At 43.3% G+C, this 16,219-nt stretch overlaps 1 protein-coding gene across 1 annotated transcript in view; it reads left to right on the top strand.

Annotated features, from left to right (window-relative positions):
- Window positions 1-16,219, top strand: part of Ccbe1 (collagen and calcium binding EGF domains 1) — a 208,793-nt gene that overhangs the window by 171,162 nt on the left and 21,412 nt on the right. Inside the window, exons 3-5 of the mRNA XM_047526750.1 lie at window positions 2,613-2,665; window positions 11,735-11,869; window positions 13,744-13,896. Coding sequence (XP_047382706.1) covers window positions 2,613-2,665; window positions 11,735-11,869; window positions 13,744-13,896 — 341 coding nt within the window. The remainder of the gene's footprint in view (window positions 1-2,612; window positions 2,666-11,734; window positions 11,870-13,743; window positions 13,897-16,219) is intronic.

Below are 16,219 nucleotides of genomic sequence, written 5' to 3'. Positions count from 1 at the left end.
ACAGGTCTAATTTCCCAGATCAGTAGTCTGTGCATGTTTCTCCACTACACATGTACATGGTATATTCTGGTGGTCTATATACTGCATGCCATGTGCAAGCCCGGCTGCTAGACTATATTTAACTTACTTACTCTGCTTCTTTTCCACCTATACAGTGTGCCCAAACATGAGAGTGACATTGCAATAGCTATAACCTGAATATGACTTCTATTACACAGTAGTAGTTTTTTTTTTTTTTTAATTGTAGTTCAGCTATTATGTCAATTCAAGATATCTTGGGATATATCCTTGAGTTTTGAAGATTGATTGGATATGGTCCCTCTGCCCCTGTGTGATGTTGGAAGTGGTGAAAGAAAGTTTCTATGGACTCCATCTGGGAGAGAAAGGAAGGGAAAGGGGTGGAAGCAGGAGACATAGACACAAGGGATGTTCGTTCCAGCTCCAGTGCAAATGCTTGTTGCAAACGATGTTGTGTTATTTCAGGTAAATGTAGAAACTTTGTAACCATATGGATCCATTTTCCCTTAGTTACCATTATTTATTGCATTACATAATAAAGTTTGCAAGATGTTATAATACTTCATAAAAATTAAAAGCAAATCTTTTACATATCTAGATGTCTGCTATTTATCATGCTCTGTATCCTTCCTGTAGATCATTTCCCTCTGGTATAATTTCCCCTTGGCCTGAAGAACTTCCTTTAGCACACTTTATCTTGCAGATCTGGTGATTAATTCTTAGTTTCCTTTTATCTGAAAGGTCGTTATTTCATGTTCATTTTTTTTTTTTTTTTACTATCTTTTTAGTTGTAGATGGAAACCTTTATTTTCATGTGGTGCTGAGGATCGAACCCAGTGCCTCACATGCGCTAGGTGATCATTCTACCACTGAGCCACAACCCCAGCCGCTCATCTTCATTTTTAAAGGAGGTTTTCACTGGATATAGGACTCTGGGTTGACAGTGTTGTTTTTACAGCACTTAAATGTCATACCACTTTCTCCTGGAGACCAATAATTTTTTAATGAGAAGCTCATTGTCATTAAAATTACTGTAACTGCATATGATTTGTAATTTTTACATCTGACCTCAAAGTTTTAGTTTTGAGCAGTGTGACTATGACTATGGTATCCATAAGCATTGTGTGTGTGTGTGTGTGTGTGTATTTAACCTGTTGGGTAAGTGCTAATCTTTAATTTGCAAATTTGTCTCTTGGACAAAATTTGGGACTATTTCAGATTTTTTTTCAAACTTCATTCACTTCTCTTTTGGAATTCCAGACAACCATATATTGGTTATGATTATATTAGACCTCTAATATTGGCCCCATATGCCCCTGATTTAAATTTTTTTTTCTTGAGATTGGATAATTTCCATCAATGTATTTTCAAACTTACTAGTTCTTTCCTGGATCACTTCTACATTCTTCAACCTATCCATTAGATTTTTCAAAAAAAATTTCAGATATATTTTGCTGTTTTAGGATTTTTGTTTTGTTCTTTTAATAGTTTCTCTTCTGAGATTTCCTGCTTTTTTAAAAACAAATTTGTTCTAATTAGTTAGACTTGATAGAATGCATTTATGCATTTCAATAAATCATACATGGAGTAGAGTGAAACTCATTACCTCATGTACATGTATGTACATGTATGACTGCATGACTCATGTGATGCTGCAATATGTATTAGAAATGAGGGATTATACTACATTTATGTATGATCTATCAAAATGTATAAATGCATCCTACTGTCATGTACAACTAATTAGAACAAATAAAATTTAAAAACTTCTCATTTTTCTGATTGTACATATTATAGGATCACATAGGTCATACGGTCATATATGTACATGAGGTAATAATGTCTTTCACTCTATCCTTCCTATCCCCATACCCTTTTCCCTCCCTTCACTCACCTCTACCTACTATAAAGTAACTCTATTCTTCCCTAGTGCCCCCCCTTAGTGTGAATTTAGCATCTGCAAATCAGAGAAAATATTTGGCCTTTAGTGTTTTGGGGTTTGGCTTATTTTGCTTAGCGTGATATGCTCCAACTCTATATTTTTGTTACTGAACATAATTAAATAACTACTTTAAAGTTTGATCATTCCAACATGGTGGGTTTCCTGGGAGTCTGAATTATTGATAGTCTTCTTCTTTGAGAAGGTCACATTTGCACATGTTATGTTGTGGAGACTCTGCATCTTTATGATGTTCTTGGAGAGAGTGGATATTTTTCCTCTATTTCTTCAATTTACTTGGTGGATTAAAAGTGAAATCTCTAGCTTGTGATAGGGAGAAGCTCAAGGTTTCACCCATCTTTTATAGTCCTTTTTGTAGTGTAAGTACCTTGACATCTCAGTTAATTACTTCATAGGATTCAGAGTTCATTCTGTGTATTTTGTGGCAGATCCTGGTATTGGAAGATGTCCTGTTCTTAAAATATTTTTCTATTTAATTTTAAATAACTTAAAAGTATCCCACCCCTACTCTATTGCTTAGTTTTTCCTGGGCATAAGTTGTTTCACTCAAAAGTAATAACCAAAACAATTTTATTTTTAATCTAACAACATAGTGACCATAATTAAAATGCCTTTTTGTTTGTTTGTCTCTTAGGAAAAAGTGCTGCAAAGGGTATAAGTTTGTTCTTGGACAGTGTATCCCAGAAGGTATGTAATGTAAAAGTTGGCCTCGTCTTTCTTTGTTCATGGCTAATCATTAGAAGTCTATGAAGTTCAGATGTACATGGGAACATGTACATTTTCTTTAATCTATGCCTGGTTATCTGTGTATAATTGTCTTTCTTGGCATAAAATTCCTTGCTAATTTAGTTATATGTAGCATGCTGTATCTAAATCATTACATGAGGTATTCACACAGTGAGTTAGTCTTTTATTTCAGATATTATCCTTCGTAGGCTGTAATTCCCTAATCAGCATTTTATAGACCAATTATAATACAACCTGCCTCTCTGTCCCCTCTACCTCCTTTCCATGTGCTAAACTTTAAGCTCCTTTGCATGACCATCAGCGAACACTACCTAAATGTTTAGCCTGGCACTGCAGACAGAGATGTAAGGTGGACCCAGCCCTCAGGTGTGTTCTGTAGAGACAGAAGGCAGATCATATGGAATCAGACTTGGATTCTAACCAAGCTTCCACATCTTAATCAGTATGACCTTGAGCAAGTTACTTTTCTAAACCTTAAGTTTTTACAGACAGGTATTGGTACTCGGGTCATATAGGCATTTAAACTTTGCCTCAGGTAAAGTACTTGGAACAGAGGCTGGTTCTTAAGTGCTCAGTAAGTGGTGGCTGCTGTGATTGCTGCTGCTATTGTTAATAACTGCAGTATGTACTGTAGAGACAATTTAATGCAGCAGGTGTTCAAAGGCAACACACAACACAGAAGACCAGTGTGGTTAGTGGTGGACTCAGCGGGGACACTTAAGCCAGGTTATTAAGAAAAGCTGCCCAGGACTTAGCCAGGTAGGTGGATCATGCAAAGGATTCCAGGCTAGCGCAGACATAGAAAGCACCAGGGACTGTTAGGGGAGGGGATTTGGTTTGGTTTTGCAGGACTGGGGTTGAACCCAGGGCTAGCTTATGCCAAGCAAGCATTCTCTCATTGAGCTTCATCCCCAGCCCAGCAGAGACTTTGAAATTCCGGGGGTTCATTTGCTCAGTCTGGGATGGGGCACACAAAAGAGCTTTCCTCACTGTTGCCCGGAAGCCAGGTATCTAGACGATGTGAAGTGCGCTAAGCTAAATCTATTGTGTTATCTCATGGAGTACAATGTCTTTATCAGTCGGAAATAGATGAATCCCTCAGTTTGTTGCTATCTTTGGTAGAAGGATGGAAGATTTCATTAAATCATGACTGATCTTTTGAGAAAGCTGCCATGGAGGGCTGCTTGAGAAGTGTTCCACATAATGTGGTCGATGAGGCCTGGGGTCTCTCTAAGCTGAATCTCTCTCTGCAAACCAGTTCTATTGATCAGAGCATGACAGAAAGAAACCCACAAAATTCAGAATTGCTTTATGTTATAGGCTGACTCTTAGTCAACAACTATGTCCTTTATCTGCAGTTTGGTAGATACCAAAGAAAATTAAGTTGAGTCCCGTTTAAGATCCTAACTAAAGAAAGACCTTACCAGTGTTACTGAAAATGCATCACATGGATACCACATACAGACAGTTTCTTTAAGTGTTAGATATTGTGGTTTGGAACACCTAGGCTTCCTCACCTTGAAGTGAATGCACAGTACCTACAATTAGCATAACCAAGGACTGAATATTTGCAGGCAAAGTAGACTGTACTGTTGAAGGTTCCTTTGCCATAACTTTCTGCTCTTACTTCTCACCAGAATACATTTCCAAGTGGATGTTTTAATCTGTGGGAATAGATTAGTGATTTGAATTTCTATCACCCACAAATGCAAAGTACAAATGTAGGATTCCAGTAAAGCCTGTGTATTAGGGGCCTGGGTTTGCTGCTGAGTGGTAGAGTGCTTGCCTAGCATGCACAAGGCTCTGGGGTTCAATCCTCAGTACCGGAAGCAAAAAAGATTGCATATTGTTCTCCAGAGACATAGAACCAGTAGGCTGTGTGTATGGATGTGTGTTGGGGCGGGGGTAGACATATAGATTTTGATGAGGTTTATTTTACAAGATCGGCTCATGAGATTATGGAGGTACAAGTCCAGAATCTTGAAGCTAGGCAAAGGCAGTCTCCTGGCAGAACTCTTTTCATGAAGGGAGTTCAGTGTTTTTTGCTATCAATCCTTCCACTTACACAGAAACATCTTAGAATAATGTGGGATCAGATCTCTGGGTACTTGGTCCTAGTCAAGTTGGCATATAAAATTAGCCAACAGGTCTACCCCTTTACTACTTGGCACCCATACACATTTAAACTGAATTTAATCTCCAAATGAGAATAATAACCAGGTCATACTTCCACCTGATATGATGCTACTATCCCATGTGAAAAATCTACTGTCACCTTCCCCAGAAGAGGATCCAAAGTGATCTTTGTTTTTCTCCTTGATAAGCTGTAACTTAAATGTTATGTTAAAGTAGCCATATTTCAATACTGTGATACGTTAATACATCTTATTGATACACAATAAGAGAAGAAAGAAAAGAAAGATATTTGCACATATACACACAAGCATATAAATCCTTATGACAATCACGGCCCTTGTTTCTGTAACTGGTCACGTGGTCAGAGCTGCTGTTCATAACTTCTTTCTTCCACTACCCATTTTTCTTTCCTTTGCCTCCAATAAGCACCTCACCTGGTTGTGGTTCTTTCTTTACCAGGTGAGGTAGTCCACACGTTTCTTCTTGAAGCATCAAAGACATTCATTTTGCCTGAACTGGGTTGTTATGTTTTCCTTCTACTGTAATTGCCAGAGTAACACAGAGACTCCTGAGGGTATTCCTTGTATCCAGACGCTACTCTGCTGAGGAATAACAGTCCAGTTTCCCCTTGGTGTAGATAGTCACTCAGCCAACACAATGACTCCCTTTCTTGCCTGTCGATTTGAGGCATGAGGACACCGGTGTCCAGACAGCAGTTTGATGGAGGCATGTTCTCTCCTACTGGAAGCATCTCCCCTTTGAAACTAACTAACTAAACCTGTAGGTCAGCAGAGCAGAAAGTCACAGGAACCGGAAGCAGAAATTTTGCTAGTAGAACTGAATGAGCTGTTGTGAACATATAGCCGTAGGTACTTGGGAGGTTGAAGCAGGAGGCTCATTTGAGACTAGCCGGGGCAACAGCCCTATCCCCCAAATGAAAAGGTCTTCTCTGGTGGATCATGGAGGTGAAACTGGGTAATCAGGAGGAGTGCCGCTCTTTCCCACCGCTTGGTTCCTGGTCCTGTGAATGAATACCGGTTGGGGGGGAAGCCACCCCATCCATTGGGTAGTAATTCAGAGCATGCACATCCTCTTGAGGACCTTGCCCTGACCATATGTGCGGGTCGCATGGCCTCGCCAAGTTAACTCATAATATTAACCATCACAAGTAGCAGAGAGAGACTGGAGTGTCTAAACAGATGTGTTAACCAAGGAGTAGAAATTAGTTTTTAAAATTGTTGCTGCCTCCTACTTGCTACTGAGTCAGGGTCAGTGAACTGTGTGGCCTGTGGGTCACACCTGGTTTATCCTCTGCCTTGAGAAATGAGCTTCATTGAAACAGGGCCGTATACCCATTCACTGAAGTGTTACTTATGGCTGCTTTTGCATGACAACAGTGGAGCTGAATAGTGGCAAGGGAAGTCTGAAAACACAGGCTCTGGCTTCCTTCCAGGAAAGGTTTGCCGTCCCCCCACATTGTGTTACCTTGGTTGAACAGGTAACAGGATGATCTGATTTGTTCAGCTCAACACTTGTGAATCGAGCATGAACCATAGGGAAGAAGTCCTGGCGGTTACTCCAGGGAGCAGAGTCCCTCCCATAAAGGCAAACAGTGGTGAGAACCAGAGCAAAAGCCACAGAAGAGCAGGTAGAGCTTTCCTGTGTGTCAGGCACTCCACTTCATGCGTCAGCCGGCTTTGTCTCCGTGGAAGTGCTGTAAAGTGGTATTGCTCTTATCAGTATTCTACAGGTGAGGAAACTGAGCTTTAAAGAACCTGAGATCACAGAGTGGCCAAGTTGAGAGGACAGATACCTGATAATTGTCAGAGCTTGTAAGGGGAAGTTTTTGGTCAGAATCCCACGATATTGACAGGAAACAAAATAGACTCGATGGAGGAGATCAAGGAAGGTTCTAGAAGGGATGGCATTTACAGTGGAGCTTGAAACACTAGATAGAAAACAACAGTTATAAGGCACCCAAAGGAGTGAGGCAGTTGAACCTTACAAAGGTGAAATGATAGAAGCATTTAAGAATGAAAGTGTGACCATGATCAAGGACAAAGGAGAGGAGAGCTTGAGTATCTGAAGTCTTGGGAGCTCAAAGATGAGTCTTAAGGTTGGAAAAATCTCAAGGAGGATAGTGCCCGAGCTCACATGCAGGAGTGAACCATCCATGCTTAATGTTAATTAGTACACACTTGAGGATCATTATCTGAAGTGCTTAGGACCAGAAGTATTTGAGGTTTCAGAGGGTTTTTTTTTTTTTGGATTTTAGAATATTTGCATAGACTTCACTGGTTAACCATTCCTAACCCAGAAGTCTGAAATGCTTCAAAATCTAAAACATGATGCTCAGAAATTTTCAGGTTTCAAATTTTCAGATTTTCCGAGATGTTCCATCTGTTTAAGCTTGAAAACTGTCTTCAAAAAAAGGGAAGGTCTTGGGACTAGGATCCTATTTACATAGGCTATAAAAGATCTGAGATTGGAGCCAAGAGACATAGAAGAGAGTATAGAAAATGTGTAAATTTTAAGGATAAAAGCCATAGGCTCCAAGGAACAAGTTTCAAAAATGAAGGACAGAATAAATTCCTTAGCCTTGCTTCCTCCAGAAACTCCACACAATGGAAAAAAATAATAAAAAGTAAAAGACATATGCCCACAAGATCAAGGAGAAAGGAAGAGGAGATGACAGCAACAAAATTTTAGAAACTGGAGAACAGACAAGGTAGTAAATAGTTTAGCAAAATGAGAAGGCTAACCAGCACCAGGGGAAAACTCAGGAGCCAACGGTTTATACCAAAACTAAGGACAAAACTCGAAATGAGGATCAAAGTAGTGGTGAAACAGGATAGATTAAAAGTCTAAAAAGTCATACTATAAGATATATCGTCTACTCTTTGCAGGCAAAATATTGCCCCTTTTACACCCAGGCAGGAAGCCAAAGAGACCCTCTTCTAAGAGGGTAAAGGAGAGACTCTTAGAGCTGGGGAAGACCACTCAGGTGAAAGTAAGAATTTGATACTGAACATGGAGGCATCCAGAAAATGCTTATGCATTGAATATTCAAATACCCAACCCTCTCCCTTCACTTGAGTTCCAAAATTACTTACTCCTGGGTAGGGATTCGGACATGCTGCCTCTGGACATAACAGACAACCCATAAAAACTTCTAGAAACTGACGTTGGAATGCACCAGTCAAATCACTTAAGCTGAAGCTTGGGATTTATAAAAATCCCATGTACAAAGAGCTGCTATTGAGCTATTTTTAATACTCCACGAATAAACTACAATATCCATCCAAGGATCACCAGATGTTAGAGGAAAGCCTTCAAACAGAAACATATAGGGAAAAAAGTCTTCGAGAAAACATAAGATACCCAGAGAGAAAGGAAACTTCAAAATAACTCATTTAGACCTCAGAGACAAAGACAATACAGAATCCTTGAAACAAAAATATGGTGTTAATAAAAAAGAACAGTCAGGGTAAAGAATTCTTAGAAATTGAAAACATGACAAAATGAAAACAGCAAAAGGGTTGAAAGGTGAAATTGCGGAAATTACCCAAGGACTAGAGCAGAAGATCAAAGAAAAGAAAAGTAGAAAAGATGACCAATCCAGGAAATCCAACATCAAAATAATTAAGTTACACAAGAAAAGGGAGTTGTCATTAAAGATGTAATTCAAGAAAATTCTCCAGAATTGAAGGATATGAATTTTGGATAAAAAGGGCCCATCAAAGATGAACATGAAGACCTCATTGTGAAATTTTAGTATGATGGAAACAAAAAAATTCTTTAAAAATTTCAGGGGAAAAAATGAACTTCATATGAAAGATTAAGAAGTAGAATCTCATAGAACTTAGCTGCAGGCTAAAAATTAGAAAATAATGGAACAATGTCTGCAAACTTCAGAATTAAAGTTCTCTTAGAATTATATACCCACAATACCCATCATAAGCATTAACAAATTTTTAGACATGCATGAGTGCTAAACTTTTACCGCTTTTATGACTTTTCTCAGGAAGCCACTGGAGTATATGCTCCAATAAAACTAGAGAGTAAACCAGAAAAGAGGAAGACCTGGGAGGAGGGAAGCAGAGGTTCAAGAGAGAGTGAATGGAATCCCCAAGATGCTAGTGAATGGACATACCAAGAAACAGCCAGAGTCCTGATGGGAGCAAGTCAGAATGTTCTAGAAGAAACTTCCTCGATCAGAAATGTGCAAATACTTAAACATTTTAAGAGATTTGCAATTTTCAGGGAGTCCCTAGAAATGAATCGTAAATAACTGAGCATGTAGATAACAGTTATCAGAGAGCCTTTGATAGAACTGCTGACTAGACATTGAGAACTGAAAAGTCAAAAGAAAAACTGTCCCAGAGGTAAAAACCAAGGACAGCGGCTCCCACTTCTAGGCTGGGGGAGCAAAGAGAGGTGAGCAAAGAGAGGTGGGAGACCAATTAAGACATAGAAGCTCAGAGTATGTGACCAATGGGTCTGGGACCCCCACTTGGGGAGGGAGCACCAGACCACTGGTGTTGGCATCCCTGAGATGGTTGTGAGGAGGCTGCTTCTCTAAGTGTTAGAGAAACTGCAAACTGGCATCTACTGCTACTATCGAAAGAGCTGAGGATGGGGTGGGGAGAATTGAGCTGAGGGTCAGGAACAGAAAGCACAGGCAGAAAGGAGCCTCTGCCAGCCTCCCTGTGTGTGGGGGGGTGTCCGTCTCTCTGCACCTACACCTCCCCTCAGTACCCCTTGTTGACAGCACCCAACAGGCTGGAGAATGGTGGTCTCCGGAGTTCCAAGTCACCAAGTAGCTCTTGGAAGAAGGTGGGGTGGAATTAAAACTAAGTGAGCTCAATAACTGGTACCCACCAAATACACAAGGCAATTCCCTTGGGGTAGTAAAAACAAGTTCTCTAAGAAAGGGCTGTTCAGTGGAGTATACTTCCTGGCTCTGCCAAGAAGAGCTTTTGTATTGTCACTCTAGTGCAAATACTGGAGATTTATCAAAGTAAAATTTCAACAAAACTCCACTGACCAGACGGAAGGACCAGAAGTGTCAAGGGCAGTAGAAACGCTCTCTGTATCTCTTGTGCTGGAAATTAACAGGGAGCCTTTAAAGTAAAAGAAGCAGTGTTTAAAATGAAGCAATGCAAACTGGATATTTAGAGGTACAGGGGTGAGAACAGCTGAAAGAATTGAAGTGGCACCTCAGGGAAGTGGTGGAGAGTGGGAACTGCAGCTTCTCAGAGCAAGACCTCACTGGGCACCACAGCCAACCAAGGGCTTTACACAGCGCCTCTGCCTTCTCCCTCCTCCATGACTGATCCAGCGATGGTGACAGGTGGCAGAACAGGGCCAGTCCACTGAGACCTTACTTGGGAACAAAAGAAGCCCAGAACTTTGGTTGCCTGGAGGTGATGCTTAGTTGAGGAAAACTTAATCTGATCATTTGTAGGGTTGGTCAGAACCCGTGCAAGCAAAGCAGACCCGGAGTCACACTGTGGGAAGGAGCATCGAACAAGGGCAGCTTACCAGGCCATCACGAGAATGGCATGATCTTTGTCATGCTGACCCTGCCTGCATCAGACTGTCAGCTCACCTGTTGACCTTCGTATACAGCAGAGCAGACCCAGGTTCACCTGGTCTAAGACTTCATCTCTACCCGGGGGAGAGAATTCAGTGATTGAGATGCTGGTTCTGCTCTGAGAATATCAAGGCTGAGCTACTTAGAGCCAGAGGCCCTTCAGAGGCTCATTAAACATCCCTTCATAAGAATGGAGAGGGGCAGATGCCCCATTTCCCTGACATACAATAGGGCACCCGCCGCCACGTGCACAGGCCGGGAGAGATCTGCAGCCATTCAGGCTTGCCCACCCCCTCCTCAGCACGCAGAATCAACACCCCGCACTCCCAGCGTGCATACCTACCACTCACGCGAGCACAGGCTCGCAGAAGACGCTCACGGATATTCCAAAGCTGCCCTTATTTTTCTCCAAGTCTGACTGCCAGCCCTTCCTCTTACATTTGGGCACCAGTGCCCATCAATGCTGCGCTGGAATGATGTCCCTGTTGCTGTAGCAGCAGGTGAAGAAGATGAGGTCCCCAGGAACTGCTGCAGAGCCTGACTGACTATAGCCTCTTGATTTCTGGGTGGTGGCCGTGACCAAAGGGTGATGAGCAGAATACTACAAAGGTGCAGCCACATCAATGTTCATAGCTGCTCAGTTCACAATAGCCAGATTGTGAAACCAACCTAGATGCCCTTCAATTGATGAATGGATAAAGAAACTGTGGTATATTTATACAATGGAATATTACTCAGCCATAAAGAAGAATAAAATTATGGCATTTGCAGGCAAATGGATGAAACCGGAGAATATCATGCTAAGTGAGATAAGCCAATCTCAAAAAACCAAAGGATGAATGATATCGCTAATAAGTGGATGATGACACATGGGGGGGGGTAAGAATGGAGGAAGGAGGGACTGTATAGAGGGAAAAGAGGGGTGGGAGGGTATGGAAAAAAAAATAACAGAATGAATCAAACAACATTACCATATACAAATGTATGATTACTCCATGTACAAAGAATCAACATGTATCCCATTTGTTTACAATAAAAATAAATTTAAAAAAAAAAGGTGATGAGGCAGCTTTGGAGAAAAGCACAAATGATGTTTGCTCTCAACCACCGCAGTGCTCCTAGAAGATGCACCGCAGCCTCAAGAGCAAACGCCCCTCCAGATGTGGCTGCTCACAGGTGACACCTGCTCTTGAGCAGAGTGCAGCCAGAAGGGGTGGCCCAGGCCAGGCTTCCCTGCCCACCCGGGATTGACGTGAGCGCACGCTGCTCTCTTTCAGATTACGATGTTTGTGCCCAGGCTCCCTGTGAACAGCAGTGTACAGACAACTTCGGCCGAGTGCTGTGCACCTGTTATCCGGGGTACCGATACGACCGTGAGAGACACCGAAAGCGGGAGAAGCCCTACTGCCTGGGTACGTTGGCAACACGTGTTGTTTCCCGGCTCCTAACTGGCAGTGAGATGGAAGAGCCGGAGACGGGGAACCGTGTCAGATGTAAACTAGAGTAATGCAAAACAGGATGAGTGGTCTGAGGTTAGAACAGAAGCAAGAATTGATTGTCAAGAGATGGCTGGGGAAACGGAGGTGTCGGGTAGGAAGGGTAGAAGCAAACTTGAGCTGCAGCTGAGCAGAGGTCTGGCCACCACCAGTGGCACCAGTCTGTTCCTGTCATTCTCCCTGACTGGGCTTTCCTACAGTGCCCGTCTTGAATTTCTGAGGAGGTTTAGGGCGCAGGGTCCCAGAAACCATGGATTTCAGAAGTAGTCAGCCCATGGCTAACCTGTCTCCACCACTGGGGTCCCTGCTTAAAAAGCTCCTGGCCCCTCCTCCAGATGTAGTGAGCTGACCGCTCCTAGGGTGGGTCCAGGAATGGCTGCTTACGTGAATGCCTCTGGTGCCCGCTATGCTCAGTGAAGTTTCAGATCAGTTGGAAGGAGATCTGGGAAATAAGCTATCTGACATGAGCAACGCTCCCTTCTCCATCCGGGGCCGTTTAAGGGAAGGTCTAGCTGTAAGTCCCCTGGTTTGTCCTGAACAGCATCTGGGAATGGCACCCCACAGTGACAAGGAAATGGAGGAGGATAGGAGGGACTCTGGGCACCTCTTGCATGGGCCACTCCATGTGGCTCAGTCCCAGGCCCTCTCCTTTCAGTTTGTGGGAACTTCTTGCCCTGTTCCTTTTCTGTAGGTATTTGGGGATCAGCAGAACTTGCATTCTACTAAGAATGTGCTCTGTGGGCAGCGCAGGTGCTTCCCACTCAGGTTTAGGGCGGGAGCACCTAGAGAACAGGGCAGTCAGCCTGAAGAACTGCAGAGGAGGGTCTGACTTCACCTCCCGCCTGCAGATGACGTAGTGTATGCTGCCAGAGGAACACCCGAATTGCTGTGTTCCCCTTGGCACCCAGGCAGCCTGCCAGAGCGGCGTCCTTGGCTGCTTGTCCAGGCAACAGCTAGAAAGTTGTCGGCATCCTAAAGTTCAGGACCGGCCTTGTCTGCCCACCACGTGTCACAGTCAGCGACTGTGCCCTGGTTCCCACCCACTGCTGCTGGTGTCTCTTGCCAGTGAACAGGAAATGGAATTGAGCCTCTCTTCCCATGGGGGGAAACATTTGTGTTTCTACCCAGTTCAGCAGGGAAGCAAGTCCATGATGGGCCCAGTTTCCTCGGTGACTCATCTGATGGTCTCATGGCTCATTTCCATGAGGGGTCTGCTTGGGTCATTGATGAAGGCAGATATTTCCTGTGGAAACCTCTCTCCATTAGACCCACTGTGACTATTTTCTTTTATCATAAGTATCTTTTCCCAGGTTACTATTGTGTCCCTTAACTGGGAAGGGGCTATTCCTATGCAACCTTTGGGTCACCACTGTGCTTTTTGGAACTCCAGCCATAAAGGAGAACTTTAAAACCTCAACACACCAGGTCACTTGCAAAACGACACTTAGCTAATGTCTGCTTCTCAAGGTGTGTTGACCACAGTCCTCTTCTGAGGAGCCTCGGGAAGTATTTGGAGGCAGACTTCATTATCCTCGTTTTCCAGATAAGCGCTCTGAAGGCCAGCCATGCCTCCGCCAAGCCACGTGCCAGCCAGGAACCCCTCACTGGTTGGTTTGTAATGATAGTCACATGGCCAAAGTGCTGCTTCCACAGATGGCCCAGGCTCCTCGGGTCAAGGTCTGGAATAGTGCCCGTGGCGCAGATATCAGAGGGACCCAGCTCTGTGCCGTGCGCAGTGTCGGAAGTGACTTCTCAGAAACTGAGCGTTCTCTGCCTTTGGTTCAAACCAGACATCGACGAGTGTGCCACCAGCAACAAGACGCTGTGCGAGCACATCTGTGTCAACACCGTGGGCAGCTACCGCTGCGAGTGCCGGGAGGGCTACATCCGCGAGGACGACGGGAGGACCTGCACCAGGGGGGACAAGTACCCCAACGACACTGGTGAGTGAGACGTGGAGTTACCCTCTGATGGCACATGTTTATATCTTACATATTGTCAGTATGGGGACTTGCAGATGATTATTGTATTTGTGTAATGTTTATTATATAAAAATATTACATACTTTGCATATTATACATGTATTATGTGTTCCCACCTGCTACCCAGTGTCTTCAGCCAGTGCACATTTTATCTACATCACATATCTATGTAAATTTTCCTCTATATTATATAATGTATTTTACATTATATATGTTACAAGTGCTATTGTAGCCAGAGGTACCTCATTTTATATAGGATTCTCAAGTACCTTATTATCATACAAAACATGTACAATATGTAGTCCATATTATGTAATTGTATTTGAGGTAATATATAGTATTTTCATGTTATTCTTGTTATGTGTATCATCTGTGTGTTATGCTTTGAATACATATCATGGGAAACAACTATATATAGGCACTTGGGAGCCTGACCAGCTTCCTCAGAACAGGGCAGGAAGGGGCACTTACCTGAACCACAGGGGTCACGTGGGGTATGAGGACATATGTTCAGACTCCTCCGAGACAGGAAAGGGGGAATGATACCCATAGCATGGAATGTTGGAGGGTGGATGCTCCTGAAGAAATTAGTAGTGCTTGATTTTGTATGAAGAGCAAAGAAGAATGATCAGAGAAGAGACCAGAAGCTCCGTTCTCCCCAGGGAAATGGACTGAAATACAAATATGAATCACTTTCACACGAGGTACCACTCCACAGCAGAGTTACTCAAAGGATGGTCCATGCCTGGTGCCTCTCCAAAAACTGTTTGAGTCATGATTGGATAGAAATAGAAGTTGAGTGTTTAGAAAACTGGATATTTATTTGAAAGGAATTTTACTTAAATCCAAAAATCTTTGCTTGTTACATTATATCTGATTTTTTAATATTTTTAGTTGTAGATGGGCACAATACCTTCGTTTTTATGTAGAGCTGAGAATTGAACCCAGTTCTTCACACATGCTAGGCAAGTGCTCTACCACTGAGCTATGACCCCAGCCCTATTTCCAATTTTTCAAGCAATTCATTTTGCATTTTGCAAAATTATCAGTCCATGATCAGTTGGAAAAATTTCTAACAGCTGGTCATTCAGCACAGTTGAGAAACTGATTTACGTTATCTCAGCCAGAATCAACTGAGAGGTCCTGTCACCTAGGCTTGTGAACAGCCTGTTGGGTTACTTCCTTATTTGAGTTTGGAGGAAAAAATAGGAATGAGGGAGAGGGGAGAAGGGAAAAGAGCTCCGAAGCTGACGTGGGTGCTTCAGGGAATGCCTTGGTGGGCAAAATATCATCACATTCATATCTAAGTAAACTCTGGTCTCTGCCAAATTACAAGTGCCAGTCATTAAAGTTTAGGATTTTGGCCTACATCAACAGATGTTCAGGGCCTTCCAGCCAGGAAGAACTTGGAACCAAATTGAACTCCACTGACCACAGTTGACTGGAGAAGTTCACTGGGGAGAAGGTCCTCAGCCACTCAGGGCCCAGGCTGGACCCCCACCACTGTGGCGCCTGCACCTCTCTGGGCTCAGGACTCATCTCGTGTCTACTTCCCTGGCGATACTGCCATTTACCGGTGACGAGTTCTGCTTCCTCTTATGTTGAAGTCTGAACGCTAGAGAAGCACGCCAAGGCAAGCACATTAAGCAGGTTTTATTTAAAAGTAATAATACAGACTTCTCCCGGAAGGGAGAAGGGGGCCATGACTGATGTTCTAAAGTCCCAAGAAGTGAACAGGCCCCACATCTTTTATAGGTTAAGGTCTTTTGTTCTCCAGTTCTCTCCCCTCTTATCTCACCTTCCTACCTATGTGACTAGGCCTGGTTTTACAGGTGAGATGTAAAAAGTGAGAAGCAAATGGACCAAGTGTGAATGGGAGGGCCAAAGTGATTCAGCCAGGCAAGGGCCCAGGGGGCATTAATTAGCAGCTCCTTGATAAGGGCAGGTAAATTTGGTAATTAGTGGGCTCCGGGGATCCTTGACATTCCATTCTCCCAGGGGCAGTCTCCAACTTCCAGAGGCAGATGACTTTCATGGGCTCCATTTCCTCCATTTGGCCTGATCCCCTATTTCTACACTAACTGCCTGTCCCCAATTCTGGCTTCACTGGGAAGGAGAAAGTGGCTGGAGCACTATGAAGAGAGGTTAGGAGGGCCTTGACCATCCCTGGGAGGGGCACAGGTGCCCTCTGTGGGTCACGTCTATGAAGAAATGCAGGGAGATGCAAAGGCCACAACCATCCGGGCAGTCATGAGAAGGAGCCCAGCTTCCAAAAGGGGTGGGA

Source organism: Sciurus carolinensis, chromosome 15 (genome assembly GCF_902686445.1).
Source record: "Sciurus carolinensis chromosome 15, mSciCar1.2, whole genome shotgun sequence".
NCBI lineage: Eukaryota > Metazoa > Chordata > Mammalia > Rodentia > Sciuridae > Sciurus > Sciurus carolinensis.
Note: the sequence above shows the minus strand (reverse complement) of the source record. Positions and strands in the feature narration are given on the sequence as shown.